This window comes from Rhincodon typus, chromosome 2 (assembly GCF_021869965.1).
Source record: "Rhincodon typus isolate 14 chromosome 2, sRhiTyp1.1, whole genome shotgun sequence".
Lineage (NCBI taxonomy): Eukaryota > Metazoa > Chordata > Chondrichthyes > Orectolobiformes > Rhincodontidae > Rhincodon > Rhincodon typus.
This window is the reverse complement of record NC_063333.1, coordinates 78,733,070-78,749,506: the sequence shown is the minus strand read 5'-3', so window position 1 is coordinate 78,749,506 and position 16,437 is coordinate 78,733,070. Positions and strand designations below refer to the sequence as shown.

The 16,437-nt window shown below is 40.2% G+C and overlaps 1 protein-coding gene across 7 annotated transcripts in view; it reads left to right on the top strand.

Annotated features, from left to right (window-relative positions):
- LOC109911669 (serine/threonine-protein kinase 31) overlaps positions 1 to 16,437 on the top strand; it is a 94,735-nt gene that overhangs the window by 65,901 nt on the left and 12,397 nt on the right. For 5 of the 7 annotated variants that reach the window (XM_048606468.1, XM_048606475.1, XM_048606459.1 and 2 more), the window contains exons 14-21: positions 664 to 783; positions 1,263 to 1,394; positions 3,659 to 3,760; positions 5,583 to 5,663; positions 6,630 to 6,755; positions 6,979 to 7,104; positions 9,053 to 9,139; positions 9,765 to 9,914. In XM_048606468.1, the coding sequence (XP_048462425.1) occupies positions 664 to 783; positions 1,263 to 1,394; positions 3,659 to 3,760; positions 5,583 to 5,663; positions 6,630 to 6,755; positions 6,979 to 7,104; positions 9,053 to 9,139; positions 9,765 to 9,914 (924 nt within the window). The remainder of the gene's footprint in view (positions 1 to 663; positions 784 to 1,262; positions 1,395 to 3,658; positions 3,761 to 5,582; positions 5,664 to 6,629; positions 6,756 to 6,978; positions 7,105 to 9,052; positions 9,140 to 9,764; positions 9,915 to 16,437) is intronic. The other 2 variants (XM_048606488.1, XM_048606492.1) reach the window with 2 other exon arrangements.

Here is a 16,437-nt window from a genome sequence, read left to right as displayed (position 1 = left end):
ATATCAAATCAAGTATGAGTGAGGAAAGGCAGATGAGTAAATTAAATGGAAGAACAAGGCAGCACGTTCCAAAATGATCAGAATTGAATTAATATACAGTACAGGCAAGGAAGAAAATACCAACATCATATGAACACTAAATGGAAAGCCCTGAAAATATTTGTTTCAAAGCACTATTTTAGAAGACTTCCAATCGTTGATGTTCATTCTGCATGGTTCAAGAAGGTGGCTCTTCACCACCCTCTTGAGGGCAATTGGTGACGGACAATAAATGCTGGCCCTGCCAGCAACACTTTACACTGCAGAAAAAAAGTGTTTTTGCTGAATTGATAGTGTTTTGTCCTATGCTATGTGCACACATTGAGACATGAAAGTTCCCAACCCCTCTCCAATTGGGACCCATGTGACCATTTGGTGAGGCGACTACTTTCCAGATAGTTTGGGCTGAATTTAGAATTTCAGAGGTGAAAGAACTCCCCTCGCTAACTACAGTCCAATTCTTCCTTTAGCACAGTATTTAATATTCTTTTGTAATTGTCTATTAGTCAATACCTGCATTCAGGATGTAGGAATTTTGATTTTTTTTCTTTGTGGAGGTGGAGGTTTTTATTTGGTCATTGTGTAATAATTTTATAAACTGAAACTTTATTTCCTGCATTAAAGCAAAAAGATGATGCTGACATGAAGATAATCCATAGTGCTTTCAACAAAGTGATGCAGGAGATCATCAAGGAACAAGACCTCCTTTTGGTTATACAAAATAAGTATGAAGCCAGCGTTCAGGTACTTTTCTATGTTCAAAACTTGACTTGTTTTTGTAAGCCTTTTCTAGTGGCCGTTTCAGTCTGGCAATACATCAATCAAAACATAACTGATTTCTTAAAAGAAGGTTTTACTACTTCCTACTCCTTGGTACATAAACATGTTACACTTGGAATACTTTGTGTTTCTTAATATGGAAACATTGGAAAATATGAAGAAAGTAGTAATGTGTTCTTCCTACTATTATTGGTGCAAACTCAGCAAATAATTGTTCGATTTTGTATATTTCTGTTTTGACACTGTTGTATAAGGTGATCTGCACTGATGTGGTAATTGTGGATTCATCTTGCTATCTGATCAGTCTGGTTAAATTCACTGGAGCTACAAGTTAATCATATTGGTGGTCTTATTTTCCTACTAAATAATCCTGACTTATATTTGATTAATATTTAGAAATGGTGAGTTCCTGTTCTCTTTTTTTAATCCTCCATCCTTTGTAGTTTAAGGAACAAGTTGGACAGTGGCTTAATCTTTATCCCAGTGTTGAAGATCTGTTGTCAATCAAAAGATCTGTGAAGAATCTTAAAGCTCAATTGAGATGGAAACTGGTTGAAAAGAACAATTTAGAAGACGTATGTACAAATTAAATAGTGGATGTACTATATGTTTATGTCTGTTACGCTTTGTAAGGATCACCTGCAAAATTATATGTCCTTTTTTTTTTTTTTTTTTGGTTTATAAATTTGAAAAGTTGCTTTCAGAATTGCAGAATTGTGACCTTCACAGAGGGAGGCTGTTTGGCCCGTTGTCTGCACTGGCTCTCCAGTGATTCAGTGCTATTCCCCTGTCTCTTTCCCATAACCCTGACTATTGTTTCTATTCAAATAATTATCAAATACCCTCACTTGAATCTGCATACACCATACTCGTAGGCGATGTGTTCCAGACCCTAACTCACTGTTTGAAAAATATTTGCTTTCATCACATTTACTTCTGATGTTCTTATATCGCGTAATTTGCCATAGAACATAAGAACTAGGAGCGGGAGTAGGCCATCTGGCCCCTCGAGCCTGCCCCGCCATTTAATGAGATCATGGCTGATCTTTGAGACTCAGCTCCACTTACCCGCCCACTCACCATAACCCTTAATTCCTTTACTGTTCAAAAATTTATCTAGCCTTGCCTTAAACACATTCAGTGAGGTAGCTTCAACCACTTCACTGGGCAGGGAATTTTACAGATTCACAACCCTTTGGGTGAAGAAGTTCCTCCTGACCTCAGTCCTACATCTGCTTCCCTTTATTTTGAGGCGATATCCTTTAGTCCTAGTTTAACCTGCTAGCGGAAACAACCTCCCTGCCTCCACTTTATCTATTCCCTTCATAATCTTATATGTTTCTATAAGATCTCCCCTCATTCTTCTGAATTCCAATGAGTATAAGCCCAGTCTGCTCCGTCTCTCCTCATAATCCAACCCTCTCAACTCTGGAATCAACCGAATGAATCTCTGCTGCACCCCCTCCAGTGCTACTACATCTCTTCTCAAGTAAGGAGACCAAAACTGCGCACAGTACTCCAGGTGTGGCCTGCACATCTGCCAATGTGGTATACTGCATCCGCTGTACCCGGTGTGGCTTCCTCTACATCGGGGAAACCAAGCGGAGACTCGGGGACCGCTTTGCAGAACACTTACGCTCGGTTCGCAACAAACAACTGCACCTCCCAGTCGCGAACCATTTCAACTCCCCCTCCCATTCCTCAGACGACATGTCCATCCTGGGCCTCCTGCAGTGCCACAACGATGCCACCCGAAGGTTGCAGGAACAGCAACTCATATTCCGCTTGGGAACCCTGCAGCCCAATGGTATCAATGTGGATTTCACAAGTTTCAAAATCTCCCCTCCCCCCACCGCATCCCAAAACCAGTCCAACTCGTCCCTGCCTCCCTAACCTGTTCTTCCTCCCACCTATCCCCTCCTCCCACCTCAAGCCGCACCTCCATCTCCTACCGACCAACCTCATCCCGCCCCCTTGACCTGTCCGTCCTCCCTGGACTGACCTATCCCCTTCCTAACTCCCTACCTACACTCACCTTTCCTGGCCCCATCCCCGCCTCTTCGACCTGTTTGTTTCCTCTCCACCTATCCTCTCCTCTATCCCTCTTCTATCCGCCTCCCACTCTCTCCCTATTTATTTCAAAACCCCCTTCCCCTCCCCCTTTTCTGATGAAGGGTCTAGGCCCGAAACGTCAGCCTCTCTGCTGCTATGATGCTGCTTGGCCTGCTGTGTTCATCCAGCCCTGCACCTTGTTGTCTCGGATTCTCCAGCATCTGCAGTTCCTACTATCTCTATAAACTTCAAATGTTGCTTTCTGTTTTGTCATTGGATAATCTGGGAAAAATCTTTTGTTTGAGATGTAGTAGATATATCTGCAAGAAATTAAGCCTTTATGAATAGTAGTAATGGTAAATGCTGTGCTGCAGATTAACACGTGCCGAGTGGCCCTGCATACATTTATTAGAATTTAGCATTAGTGTGGCAGAGCAGTGGCTCAGTGGTTAGCACTGCTGCCTCACAGCACCAGGGACCCGGATTCGATTCCAGCCCCAGGCGACTGCCTGTGTAGAGTTTGCACATTCTCACAATGTTTGTGTGGGATTCCTCCTATGGTTCAAAGATGTGGAGGTTAGGTGGATTGGTAGTGCTAAATTGCCCATAGTGTCCAGGGATGTGCAGGGTAGGTGGGTTAGCCATGGAAAATGCAGGTTTTCAGGGATAGAGTAGGGAGATGGGTCTGGGTGGAGTTGATGGGCTTGCTTCCACACTGTAGGGATTCTATGATTAATTATTTTCCTCTCTAAATGCCACATAACATTTACATGTAATTTTCCTTTAGTTGGGTAGTTATGATCAAGTAAGGATACAGGAGATGAAGGAAGAAATACATAGACTTAGAGATGACATCTATGAAGAGATCTGCCGTGAGCAAAGAGAATATGTAAGGATTTTGATTTTGCTTTTAAAATAGTATTTGCAATATTGTTGTCTCTTTACATTTTTTGAATGGCTGTTATTTACTTCTTTGGTGCAAGCTAAAGACTTGGTGTCATGGGTGCAATTAATTAATAACAGTAAAAATAAGGGCATGCTTAGTGTCAACAAAAGCCAAGAATTGTGAAGACTAGAAATTTCAAGCAAAAACAGATAATGCCAGCAGTGCTCAGTAGGCAGGTCGTCATCTCTGGGAACAGCAGAGAAGTCCCATTAGTTCTGATGAAGCATCCAATGTGGAAATTTGCTGTTCACTTGCTTGCTGACTCCCACCAGCATTTTCCAATCCATGCATTCATCTCCATAAAGTTGAAATTTTAAGACCAGATTTTTAGAAGGTAGATTCTTCCAAGAGTAAAACTTTCAAGAGGTGGAAATCCAGACCAGGTGTAGAAAATTGCTAGTAATGCCACTGGTTACTAGTCCTGGGTCTAGGTTCAACAGGGAGTGGCTCTCCTGGGTTATCTACAAATATTTTTGGAACTTCTGATGAGGGAAGAACAATTACAAAAAAGACTTTCGGTAGACTGTTTCCATCAATGCTGCTCCCAAAATTAACACAAGGTGTTTGGAAAATGAAGCATCTTTGGCCAGTTTTGGTCGCCTTACATAAGGGATGCAGTTGCAGTTCAAGGAGATTCACTCAACTGGTTCCAGAGATGACAAGTTTGTCTTGTGGAGTTTGAGCAGTTTGGGCCTATGCTCGCTAGAGCTTAGAAAATTTGAGAGGCGATCTAATTGAGGTATAAAAGATGCTGAAGGAGATTGACAAAGTAGACATAGGAAGAATGTTTCCTGTTATGGAAATTTCTGTAGAATGAGAGCTCATAGTTTTAGGATTAGTGGTAGCAGATTTAAAGTGGAGGAGGAGAAATTACTTCTCTTGAAAGGTTCATAAATCTGTGGAATTCACTGCTCCAACCAGTGGTGGATACTGTGACATTGAATAAATTTGAGATGACGATAGATTTTTTTTTTTTTTATTACTAATTCATTGAAGGCTTATGGAGAGCAGGCAGGAAAGTGGAGTAGAGGCCAAGGTGAGATCGAGGGTCTGAATTGCCCTACTCCTGCTCCTGGTTCTTGTGTTATATTCTATGGAAGAGTTTTTTTGTTTCAGATTTTCAGTATATATTGTATGTCACTTTTTTCTTTAAATTTTAAAATTGTCTGTTAATTTCTGCTGTTGTAGTGTCACGAATCCTGAACCATAACGTAACTCGGGTTAAATGATGCATTTGATGCAAGTTAAATTATAGAGTTTGACTAATTTAAATTAATATGGAACTGTTAAGTCACTGGTTCCATAGTGAAATATTGCACTTGCAGATCCATCAGAAGGTATAATGTAGGCAAGTTCATGCGCAATGGTGTATGTTGGAGTGGAATATTGTGATATCACAGCTTAGTGAGATACAAGTTCTTTTCTGGACTCTGTTTCCATCTTGTTATACAGAGATACCAAGCATAAAACCAGGCATATTTATGTAAGGTGTCAGAAAATTAGAACTATAAGTCAACTTTTTTGTTATCATTGAGGTGTTTATTTTCAGCTACTGTTGTTATTCTTAGAATGGAAATGATGGCAAAATCCAGGTATAGCTTTCTACTTGGTGCTTTAGCAACCAATGTTCACTGTTACTTTGGAACGGCTAAAGATAATTTTCTGCATCTGCACTAAAGGTTACCTTTGCCGGGGGAAGTGCACCTTAGGCTTGTATTAATTTTGCTGTGTTGTTCTGGTGAATGAGTCTCTATTCACTTTGCAGGAAAAACTTGGTGATGTAGTTCATAATTGGTTTCCTGAACTTCCTCTCCTCTATCCTGAAGCAGCAATCAAGACTTACATGGTAATTAGCTTGAGTACGTACTGTAATGTTCAGATTTTCATTTTTGCAGTCTTTATTTTTTTGAGGAAAATGTAGCTGCAAATCATAACAGCAAAAGTAGTTTCTGTAGTACTAATGTGCTTCCATTACACCATTTCTGAGAATGCTGGGTACACACCGACAGGAGTATAATAGCTCTCTTTAATTGAGAAGCAGGAAAATGAATCTAATGGATGAAGAAAGCTGATGTGCATTGATGGTTTCAAATGTGTATGCATTGGAAAGTCATAAAGATAGTTTCTAGCTTGTGTGTTTTAAGCTGTTATACATTTAACAAACCTTAAGATAAGCTCTCGATCCCACCCTAACTAAATGCAACGTTGCCGGGGGGAGGTCACAGCGGCTATGTGGATAGCACTACTGCCTCACAGAGCTGGCGACCTCAGTTTGATTCCAGCCTCCCACAGTCCAAAGAGCTGCAGGTTAGGTGACTTGGCCATGCTAAACTTGTCCTGTAGTGTCCAGGGATGTACAGGCTAGGTGGGTTAGCTATGAGAAATGACCGGTCACAGGGATAGGTGGGATGCTCTTTGGAGGGTCGGTGCAGACTCGATGGGCTAAATCGACTCTTTCCACACTAGGGATTCTGTGAAACACATGAGTAGCTCTTTGCGGTACCTCAGACCCCATTATGTGCTTGGTAGTCTAACATGATCTTAAGGTGCTTCTTGAGCATATAATATCTTGTTGGTAACAAGCTATTGTGAAATTGGAAGTGCAATAATTTTGATTATAAATAACAGAATTTAAAGTTATGGACTGAACGCAGCTGAAAAAGTATAATGGTAACTTTGGTTGCAATCTGCAAATGATTTTGAAAGTTAAAGAAATAAATGGAGCATTTCATTTGAGGTTTTCTATGGTTCTGCTTCCTTGACCATACCCTCACCAAATAACATGTTCTGGTAACACCCTCTTTATGTTTAGCAATCTGCTGGTCTACTCACTGACAGCCTAGAGCGGGATTTGTTTGACCCAGAACCCATGAAAGAACTAAGCAGCAAGCGACCATTGGTGTGCTCTGAAATTAAATCCCAGAAAATCCTTTTGAAGGTAGTAAATTTTTAGAAGTAGGTTTATAAATATGTCGTTTTATTAGTATCTTTCTATTGAGTATGTATTCATGTATTCTTCCTCCTCCACACTGTCTCCTTCCATTTGATTCACTTTATCATAAATAGCTTGGGGGCAATTTTAACTTCTGTTGTGTTGCTGTAGACTGCAGTTTGTGTTTTGTTTTCTCATGTTCCTTGATAAAATACATCTATTCCTTTAGGGTTATTCTGTAGATACTGCTACAGAAGCCAAAATGATAGATAGAGCTGCCCAATATCACAAAGCTTGGTCTGTGTTGAAGGAAGAATCTGGACTTCTGCCTGTTCTCTACCTGTTGGCTTGTAAGGTGGGTTGAAAAGCACTATACTAATCTAGAAGAGACAGGCAATAACTACAAGATTTATATGGTGCTTTTAAAGCAGGAAAAGATGCCATGTGGTAAGAATTACAGCAATTGGGCAAAAATGGATGCAGAGACAAAGCATGGACACTTTCAAGATGAGTAGTTAAAATTTTGGTTGAAGGGGTGAGTTTAAAGCCCCTCTTAAAAGGAGAGGGAACTGGAGATGAGTGCACATATAAATTAGGTTACTCAGCACCCATTTGCTGGTGGCGTGAGAGAACAAATGGTGGCACAAGAGGGCAAAATCGGAGGAATCCCATTCTGGAGGAGTTGTTCGGCTAAAGAAAATTTTACAGATGAGGGTAGGCCATGAATGGATTTAAGCACAAGACTGATAATTTTAAATTGGCATTGAGGGACTGGAAGCAAGAGCGGTTTAGCAAGCATAAAAAAAATAGAGCGTGAAACTTGCTGAGGATAGAAAACAGACATCAAAGCTTTGGCTGAGCTAAAGTATACAGTGTGTGGAGGTTTGAAGCTGGATAGGAGAGCATTAGAATAGATGAATCTGGAAGTAATGAAATTGTTGGTAATGTTTTCAGCAGCAAATAGGGGGAGACATTATGCCATGAAGGTGAAACTAGGAACTCTTTCTGTCAGACCCCATATCATCTCTGATAATCAGCTTGAGTTCAAAGAGCATGGTGAGGTTGCAACTTATTGTTGCTCAACCAATTGCCCGGATGGCAGGGGAAATAGTGGTGAGGATGCCAAGTTTGTGGTGGGGGTTCAAGGTGATGGCTTCAGATTTCCCAGTGCTTGACTAGAAGAAAGAGGTTCAACTAATATTTCAATGTCAGACTGGCAGTCTCCCACTACACGACAGTAGAAGGATCAAGGTAATGGGCAAAGGAAAAACTGGGTGCCATGAGTATACTTGTGGGTGCTAGGATGGCACAGTGGTTAGCACTGCTGCCTCACAGCGCCAGGGAGCCAGGTTCGAAAGCAGCCTTGGGCGACTGTCTTTGTGGAGTGCTCCCTACGTCAGCGTGGGTTTCCTCTCAGCTCTCTGGTTTCCTCTTTCAGTTCAAAGATGTGCAGGTTAGGTGGATTGGCCATGGTAAATTATCCTGTGATGTGCAGGTTAGGTGGATTGGCCACGGTAAATTATCCTGTGATGTGCAAGGGATGTGCAGGTTAGGTGGATTGGCGACAGTAAATGTGGCGTTATGGGGATTGATGGGGGAGTGTTCCGGGTGGGAATGCTGTTTGGAGGGTTGGTGCAGACTTGATCGGCTGAATGCCCTCTATCTGCACTGTAGGGATTCTACGATCCTCTTCTATGATTCTTGTGGAATTTTACCTCATGTCTTTGCATAATGTCATTGATGGACTCAGTTTTGAAGTGGAGACACAAAAGATTTTTTTCTTGGGAACTCGAGCATAAATATGAAGGGACTAAAAGGTGAACCAGTTTTTGGAAATGTCCTGGTAACAATTTCATGGCTATGAGTGGAAGTAATTTTTAGTTTCATTGAGCTAAACAATGGAGAGAAGGCATTGGCGGAGAATGGTGTTGAGCATGCCAAAGGCTGAAGGGGACAAGGAGTGGAAATGCACCATAATCAAAGTTGCTGCTAGTGCCAGCATGAGAATGCTAAACCACTGGAAATACACAGCAAGTTTTTTGATGTGTTAAAGGAAGAAGAGAAGCTCATGCTCCAGGGGTGCACTGACAAGATTCAGAATCTTATTTTTCAGTGTATTATCCAAAATATGGATATCTGTTAATGGACGTGATCTCTATTTTGTGTTAATAAAGTAGTAACTTTGCAGAGTTATAGTTACTGAATGCAATGCAACAAACGTACAAAGATGTAAAGGTTAAATCTGAGTAAACATCATTTTAGTAGACTGATATTGCGTTCCTATTTTCTCTCTCGCCCCCTAGTCTGAACCAGTGACGTATGTTATGGTACCATTTTATCCAGGATGGTGTTTGAAAACTGTGCAGGCCACCAAGCCTTTAACCTCAGAGGTGAGTTTCATTTAATTATTGATCTGATCTTGGTGCCAAGTGCAAAGTAAATGAGTTAGTAAATTGAGTTAAAATACTTGATGGAGAAATTTTGTACACACTTGTTTAATAACTAATGAGTAACATTTAACTCCCAAATCTTCTAGAGCGTGGCTCAATGTTGTGTGGTTTCCATTTAGTTCTTGTGTTACCCAGAAAATGTCCACAAGGTCTCTTATAATTATAATTGCGGTCTTCTCATTATGTCCGGTTGTTGCTCCACTGAACTTCAAACCTAGTTTAATAAATGTTCACAGGGCAAGCATTTTGTTTTGCTGTCGTCATCTGGATTTCAAGTTGTGTAGTCTGCTTCATGTCTGTCTATATGCAGGCAATCTTCAGTTTCTTTTAAATGTTAAAGATTTCACAATCTCTACACATGTCATCTGGCTATGCGTGTGGGTTCCCATTGGGATAATTTTCTGAGTTTAGATTTTTGCATGAAACCTAACCTTCCAGCAGTCTTCATTTGCAAACAGTAGGCTGATTTTCAATGCGTGTGTTGTCAGATGAGAATTTACTAGTAATTTCAATAAACATCTGGTTTCCTACTTAAAATGTGTTTCATCTGCATTTGTGTTCGAAGGAGCTTTGTAAAGTAATGCAAGGAGTAGCAGTTGGTCTACAGACACTTCACAACTCGAGTATTGTTCATGGCGCTCTGCATCCACACAATGTATTTGCTGTCAACCGTGAACGTGGAATTGTGGGAGACTTTGATTTTACCAAGAGTGCCGTAAGTGTTTTGGTGTAGTGCAAAATTTGCTACAAATGTGTGTTTACTTATGAATCACTTTTTTTTTCTTTTCCGCATCTAACACAGCTTCTATTAATTTTGTTTTGTCTGCTATTTCATAATAGGTGTATCTATTTTAAAATGTTTCTTTTTTAAACTTATTTGTTGATTTTCTGTACAACATACTACCCTGTTTTGCACTTTAGTGTGGCATGAACATCCTTGGTAGTGAATCGAAACAGAAAATGTTGCAACATTCATAGGAGACTAATTAACACATAAGAGAATGCAGTATGGATATAACTCTTCATCAGAGCTATTACAGGTAGGCTGAAAATGTTGCTTAACTACAACTGATCATGATGAGTCAGGACATTGTCACAACTCACTGGGGAAGTGCACTGGAAATCAAGTCCTGCTGTTCCTGCAATTGTCACAAAAAATTGAAGATTTTAAAGTAAGTACAAAATCCCCCGACTTAACTGTTAGAATCAGATTGAAATAAACCATGCACCAGATTTATCTATTTAACATGAATTTCTGTTCACTGCAAGGAATTGCATTCTAGCTACAGGTAAATCATTACAAACTGTCAGCATATAACAGTACTATTTAAAATTCCCCATATATACACAGGTAGGCAGAAATGTACAGATGGGAAGAAAAGAACACGTGGATGGAAGGGAGAAGCTTAAAAAGACAGCTGTCAACTCCTATTGAGTTGCTTCTAACTCATCTGAGAACTTCTTCCTGATTTCCCTTTCTGCATGCTTCCTCTGGTTTGCAAGAGGCACAGGGTGGCTGGTTCACCTTGGAAAATATTTCTGATTTATCAATGAAAAGTCACAGATTCAGTGACGCCTGAAGAAAATTTTAATTAATATTCTTCAGTTTTAAATTGAGTTTTGACTGCAGAGAATGGAGAAATCACTTCTGAACTGGTGGATATCAAATCTCTTCACTGTAACTTGTTCCCAACTCCAAACTGTTCAGTTTCCTGACAACCAGTCACACAGCTGTTGGCAGGCAAAAGGCCTTTGTCTCTGACAACTAGTCACCTAGTCCATAAACCAATCAGCTTCTTGCCACTTAGCTAAATCCGTACACAATCCTTTGGCTCCTGTTCTTTTGCAACCACTCCAGTTACTATCTGTTCAGACAGATGTTTACGATGCTAGCTGTGGATGTTGTGTTCCTTGCTTTTCAAAACATGCAGCCATCCTTTCAGAACACTGGTTTTAAAACTTTTTTTCTCATTTCAATCCTCAATTTTAAAAGCACCAATAACGAGAGACAGACCTTACAACGGGTGCAGGCTGAAATTTTAAAAAAAGGAAATTACAGATAAATTTAAAAATTCAGATGTAATTATTTTGCAAAGGGTCAGCTAATGAATATAATAGTATATTAATACTACGCAAGCATTTAATATCTAGTGCACGACAAAGATTAAATCGAGTAGGAATAGCATAATTAGGTATTGATATTTTCAGGAAAAGTCAAAAGTCAAGAGTATGTACCCATGTGACTTTCATAATACAAAATGTTGAAGACATTGGATGAATCCACAATGAAGATAAGGAAGATGGCTATGCTCTGAACTAATTGACATTAATGTTACTGTGGGCCCAAGAGGAAGATGAGACACTGCATGAAGTTTATATTGAACTGCATTGCAGCAGTTTAGGAGAAACAAATTAAAAGGCCTTTCCATTTCTTCCCCCCGAATCATTTTTCCCTTTTCCTTCAAATTGTTCTCTTTCTTGAAAGTATCCACTCATCAATAGAATCCATTTATATGGTCTGTTTTAAAGGGATGTCCTGTTATTTCTTTGGTAACTGCACTACTTTTTGGATGGCTGATATCCATCCTACAACTTAGCAATTTTTATTTTATGTCCCTCTCACTTAATCACACTTTAAATCACTTCTGTTAACACCACCTCATTTCCTGGGTCATTTAATGTTTTACATGATTTATCACTACAATATTTGAGTCAAAGAGCAACATGTATATGGTTTATATAGTTATAGATCATCTATTTGGCAAAAAAAACTAATAGAAAAAAAGCAAATTAATTTTCTCTGAAATAATGTTTACTGCCAATTCTTCCAGAAAATCTGTGAGAAATTACATTGCAATTACACCATCAAACTTGTTTGGTTCTTTCAGTACCATAATTAACATTTTTGCTGTAAGCCTCATTCCTTCTCAAGACGGTGTCATATTGCTATTTTTCTGAGAACATTTTATGATTTTCATCTGTACCTTTTTGCCTGTAATTTGAAAGCTACTACCTCTGAGATTGTGACATTGACTTTGGGGAACCTCGGTACAAGGCTGTAAGGACTTTTCCCCCCTTAGACTGCAGCATTGTTTATGGATTGGCTTTTTGCCAATGTTAAGATAACTTCTTTGGGAGTTGAACAGGGAAATGACTAAATACTTACTTCTGACACTCTCAAGTAAAAACTAAATGAAAAAAAAGAATTGTGAGGCATTTGTTTGATTTTTGTTTTCACTGATTAGTTTAAAAAACAATTGTTTACACAAAATAGAATTTATCCAGACACAGAAATGGAAGGCATTATTTATTTAACTGCCTGACCTTGAAGGACTTGGATCTACTGTGCCAGTGGAATAATACATTGTGCATTGCAAAGTTTAAGATGTGAAAGTGGGCTCTTGGGGTGGGGAGAGAAAAGTGTTTCTCCTATCTGAACCCCAGTGAGGCACGACATGAGACATATCTGCAGCACAATAGACCTGCATAGACTTCGTCATATCAAGTGACACAGACCAAGCATATGTTTCTGTATGTTGCCATGACTAGCTTCTCCCCATAAAGTTACCAGGCTGTCACCAGAGATTATAAGATGAGGGGTTCAGCCTGCATTGAGCGCGGCTGACCAGGAGACTCTTTCACTCTTACTGCCTACTGTAGATGCATTGGAAAGATTTACAGGTTGATGATCAAATCTGTTTGGCTGAGTTTAGTTCCATGACTCTCAAGTACTGGACTTGAACCTGAACCTTCTGCTTCAGAGGCAGAGATGTTACCTGCAATGCTGCAAAGCCTCACACTTCACAAAGGATATTTTTAAAGAAATCTGCAACCTACAGCAGCCACAACTGCAGCATCAGTTCAGGGAGTAGACTGCATTTCCAATGTCTGTGCAAATGTGTCCATATCCTACCCAGCTGCAGATATTTGCAACATCTTGCAATTTGCTCACTATTGCATAAGGGAGGTTACTGAGGATCTCCATTCATTAACCTTTAATGATTAACCTGCCTGGACTTGGGTTAACAAAAAGAATGATTGGTTTTCTGTTTATTAATAATAAGGATGACTACTTGAGTCTAGCCACAGGTAAACAAAACTATGAACTGTCAATAATTAACTCCACTAGTTGAAACTGTTAAACCCACCCCTCCGTGCACATACATATAGACACACAGACAGACAAACAAACAAAAAGCATTGGTCCTACAGCTGGCGAAAACACTGAATTGGACAAACACAGTTGAATAGTCCCAGTTTACAAGAGTTGATGAGATGTTTCTTTTGCCTCCCAGAACCCCCCCTCTTTGATCTCTTTCTCCAGGTTCTTTCACTCCTTCACAGGATGCACAGGGAAATTGGCGCACTAATTATGAAATCTTTTTAGGTTACCGATTTTTAAAGGTGACAGCTTATAGCGACTGATGGGAGAAATATAAATGGCGCTCTTCAGGCATTAATTAGTTTTAGTTTAGACAGAGACGCACACACAGGACTTCCTACTTCTGCAGTCTGCAAGCTTCACCCAACTACAGTCCACGTCCGAGCTGTTCACCTGCCTAGGAGTCAGTCAGGGAGTCGTTGTCAAACTGATGACGTTCACCATCCACAATTGGTTATGACTGCACAAACCAATCAGCAATCTGTTGCTAGATGACCCTCGCTCTGGATATGCATGCATTCACACCCAGACATACATTCTGGTGCTGTGGTCTCTTATCTCTCCTCCCCATTGCTTACAATGCAAAAGTGTAACCACAACTCACTAAAAGCTCAAAAGTACAGCAATTCCTTCTGCAATTCTCAGTATTAGAACAGTCCTTTTTCTATTTTAGTCTACAGTCAAAAAGAAAATATCAAATAATGCAGTCTTTACTGTAGACAGTTCTGTGCATCACAACCCTTTTGTTACAAAGGCATGGCTCTTTCCACCAGCTTCTAGTTGGTCAGCTAAGGGGCAGGAATATGAGAAAGAAGAAGAAGAATGGAAGCAGTCTAGATAACTGCTTTGTGCCCAAGCTGAAGATGTAATGAGTGTGTGATAGGAATGACCACAGCTCCAGTTCCACTCACCTCCAATTAAAGCAGGTTTAACTCCTTAAGCATTTTAACACTTCTTTGGAAATTATAGTCCCAAAATCCTTGGAGATTTCAGCAAACCCAGTCTGCAGCATGTTAGTGTCAACCTTTGGGGGTTGCTACAAGGCAAAAGGAATGTTTTTATTTGATGGTTAAGCTATTCAGATATTGGGTGTTTTGCATTGTATAATGCAAATTATCTCCACAAAAGAGCTGCCTTCTTTCTCGAGCAATGGGCAGTGGCAGTCCCTATCTTGAGTTGCCATCTGACCTTGTTGGCACCTGGCAGGCAGCTCCTGAATTCTAACGATGCTTCTCCCCAATACTTGGGCATTGAGCATAACTTTTGCTCAGTTAGAATGTTTACTTTGGAAAATAGCATCACCTATGCAGTGATGTTGAGGCGCAGAGTCAAAACGTGGAATTCATTCATAGAATCCCTACAGTGTGGAAGCAGGCCATGCAGTCCATTGAGTCCACATAGCCCTCTGAAGAGCATCTCATTCAGACCCATCCCCACTACCCGCTCCCTGTAACCCAGCATTTCCCATGGCTAACACACCCAGCTTGCGCATCCCTGGACGCTATGGGCAATTTAGCACGGCCAGTCCACCTAAACTGCACATCTTTGGACTGTTGGAAAACACCCGGAGGAAACTCACACAGACACGGAGAATGTGCAAAGTCCACACAGACAGCTGCCCAAAGGTGGAATACAGCTCTGGTGCTGTAAGGCAGCAGTAGTAACCACTGAGCCACAGTCCTAGATTCCTGATCCAGATTTGAAATTCTATTCTCCAATATATCTTTTTTACTGTCCAATTGCTTTATGAAGTCTCCAGTGTCTGAAAACCATGCAGCCATTCTTTGCTTTTTTTTCTCATTCTTCACTATTTTTTACAGCAGATTCACTTCTAGCATGAATGGTAATACTTGATCCAGCCATAATGCACCTCCCCTTTAAGAGGTGTAGGCTAGCTTTGAGCAGAGCCACGACATATTGTGGGTCTTCTGCTATTGCATCAACTAAGCAATAGCATGGTTGGCACTAGCTGCACGCAGAAGTCGTTAAAATGTAACAAGACATAGTGTTAATACACTGTCTGCCTTGCTAGCAAAAGGCATGGAGGCATTGTGATCCGCAGACCCGTTTTTGTGTGATATCTCATTTAACCCTTTTTCAGATCCGTTATCATAAAGCAGCATTGCACAGGCATATTTGATTAATGTCAGAGATTCATGTGGATGTGTAAAAGCCTCAGCACAATGGTATGCTTATAATACTAAGTCAGAAAGTTGTGGGCTGAAAAGCCATAACTTGAGCAAGTAATCGGGGCTAAAACTCCACTGCAGTGTTATTTGTGGTGCCATTAAATCAAGATTTTAAACTAAGGCCACATCTTTGCCACAGAACTTTTTAAACGCCTATTTGAGGGAAAGTGTTAAAAGAGAATAGGGAGTAAGGAGTAATATATATCCTTTTAAACAGCATCATTTAAAAAAAATTAACTGGTCTCTTAACTCATTGCAGTTTGTGGGACCTTGACCTGTGTGTTTGCTGATTGTGTACCTGTGAGTAGCCTTCCAAAGTGCTTCAATGGCTGTAACTGCTCTAGGCAACCTTGAGAACGTGCAAGGTGCTATATAAGTGTTTTCCTTTGTCTATGTAATGCTATATTTTAAAATAATTACAAATTAATGTCTGTTGAACCTTTATCACTCTCTTTTTATATTTTTCATTTCAACATTTTTCTATCATAAAACACATTTCTCTTTGCATTTGTATAGCTTGGCCAATGGATTGGACTACATTATCTTTTCCATAAACTTTTCCATACTGTGTGTTCACATTGTGGTCTCCTGTATGGTGGGGAGATTAACCACAGTCTGCATGGCCATTTTGCTGAATATTTGCTCAGTCTGCAAGCATGGTTCCAGGCTTCACCACCATGCTCTCATGCTAACATTTCTGACCTGGGCTCACTGCAGTGATCCAGTGAAGATCAACCCAAGGAACAGCACCTCATGCAACTAGACACTTTACAGCCTTTAAGGTTTAACATTGAGTTCAACAATTTCAGATCGTGAACTCTGCCCTACCACATTTTGATACTTTTTGCGCTTATGTTAATATAGTTTCCTTTTTTCCTTTCATTTAG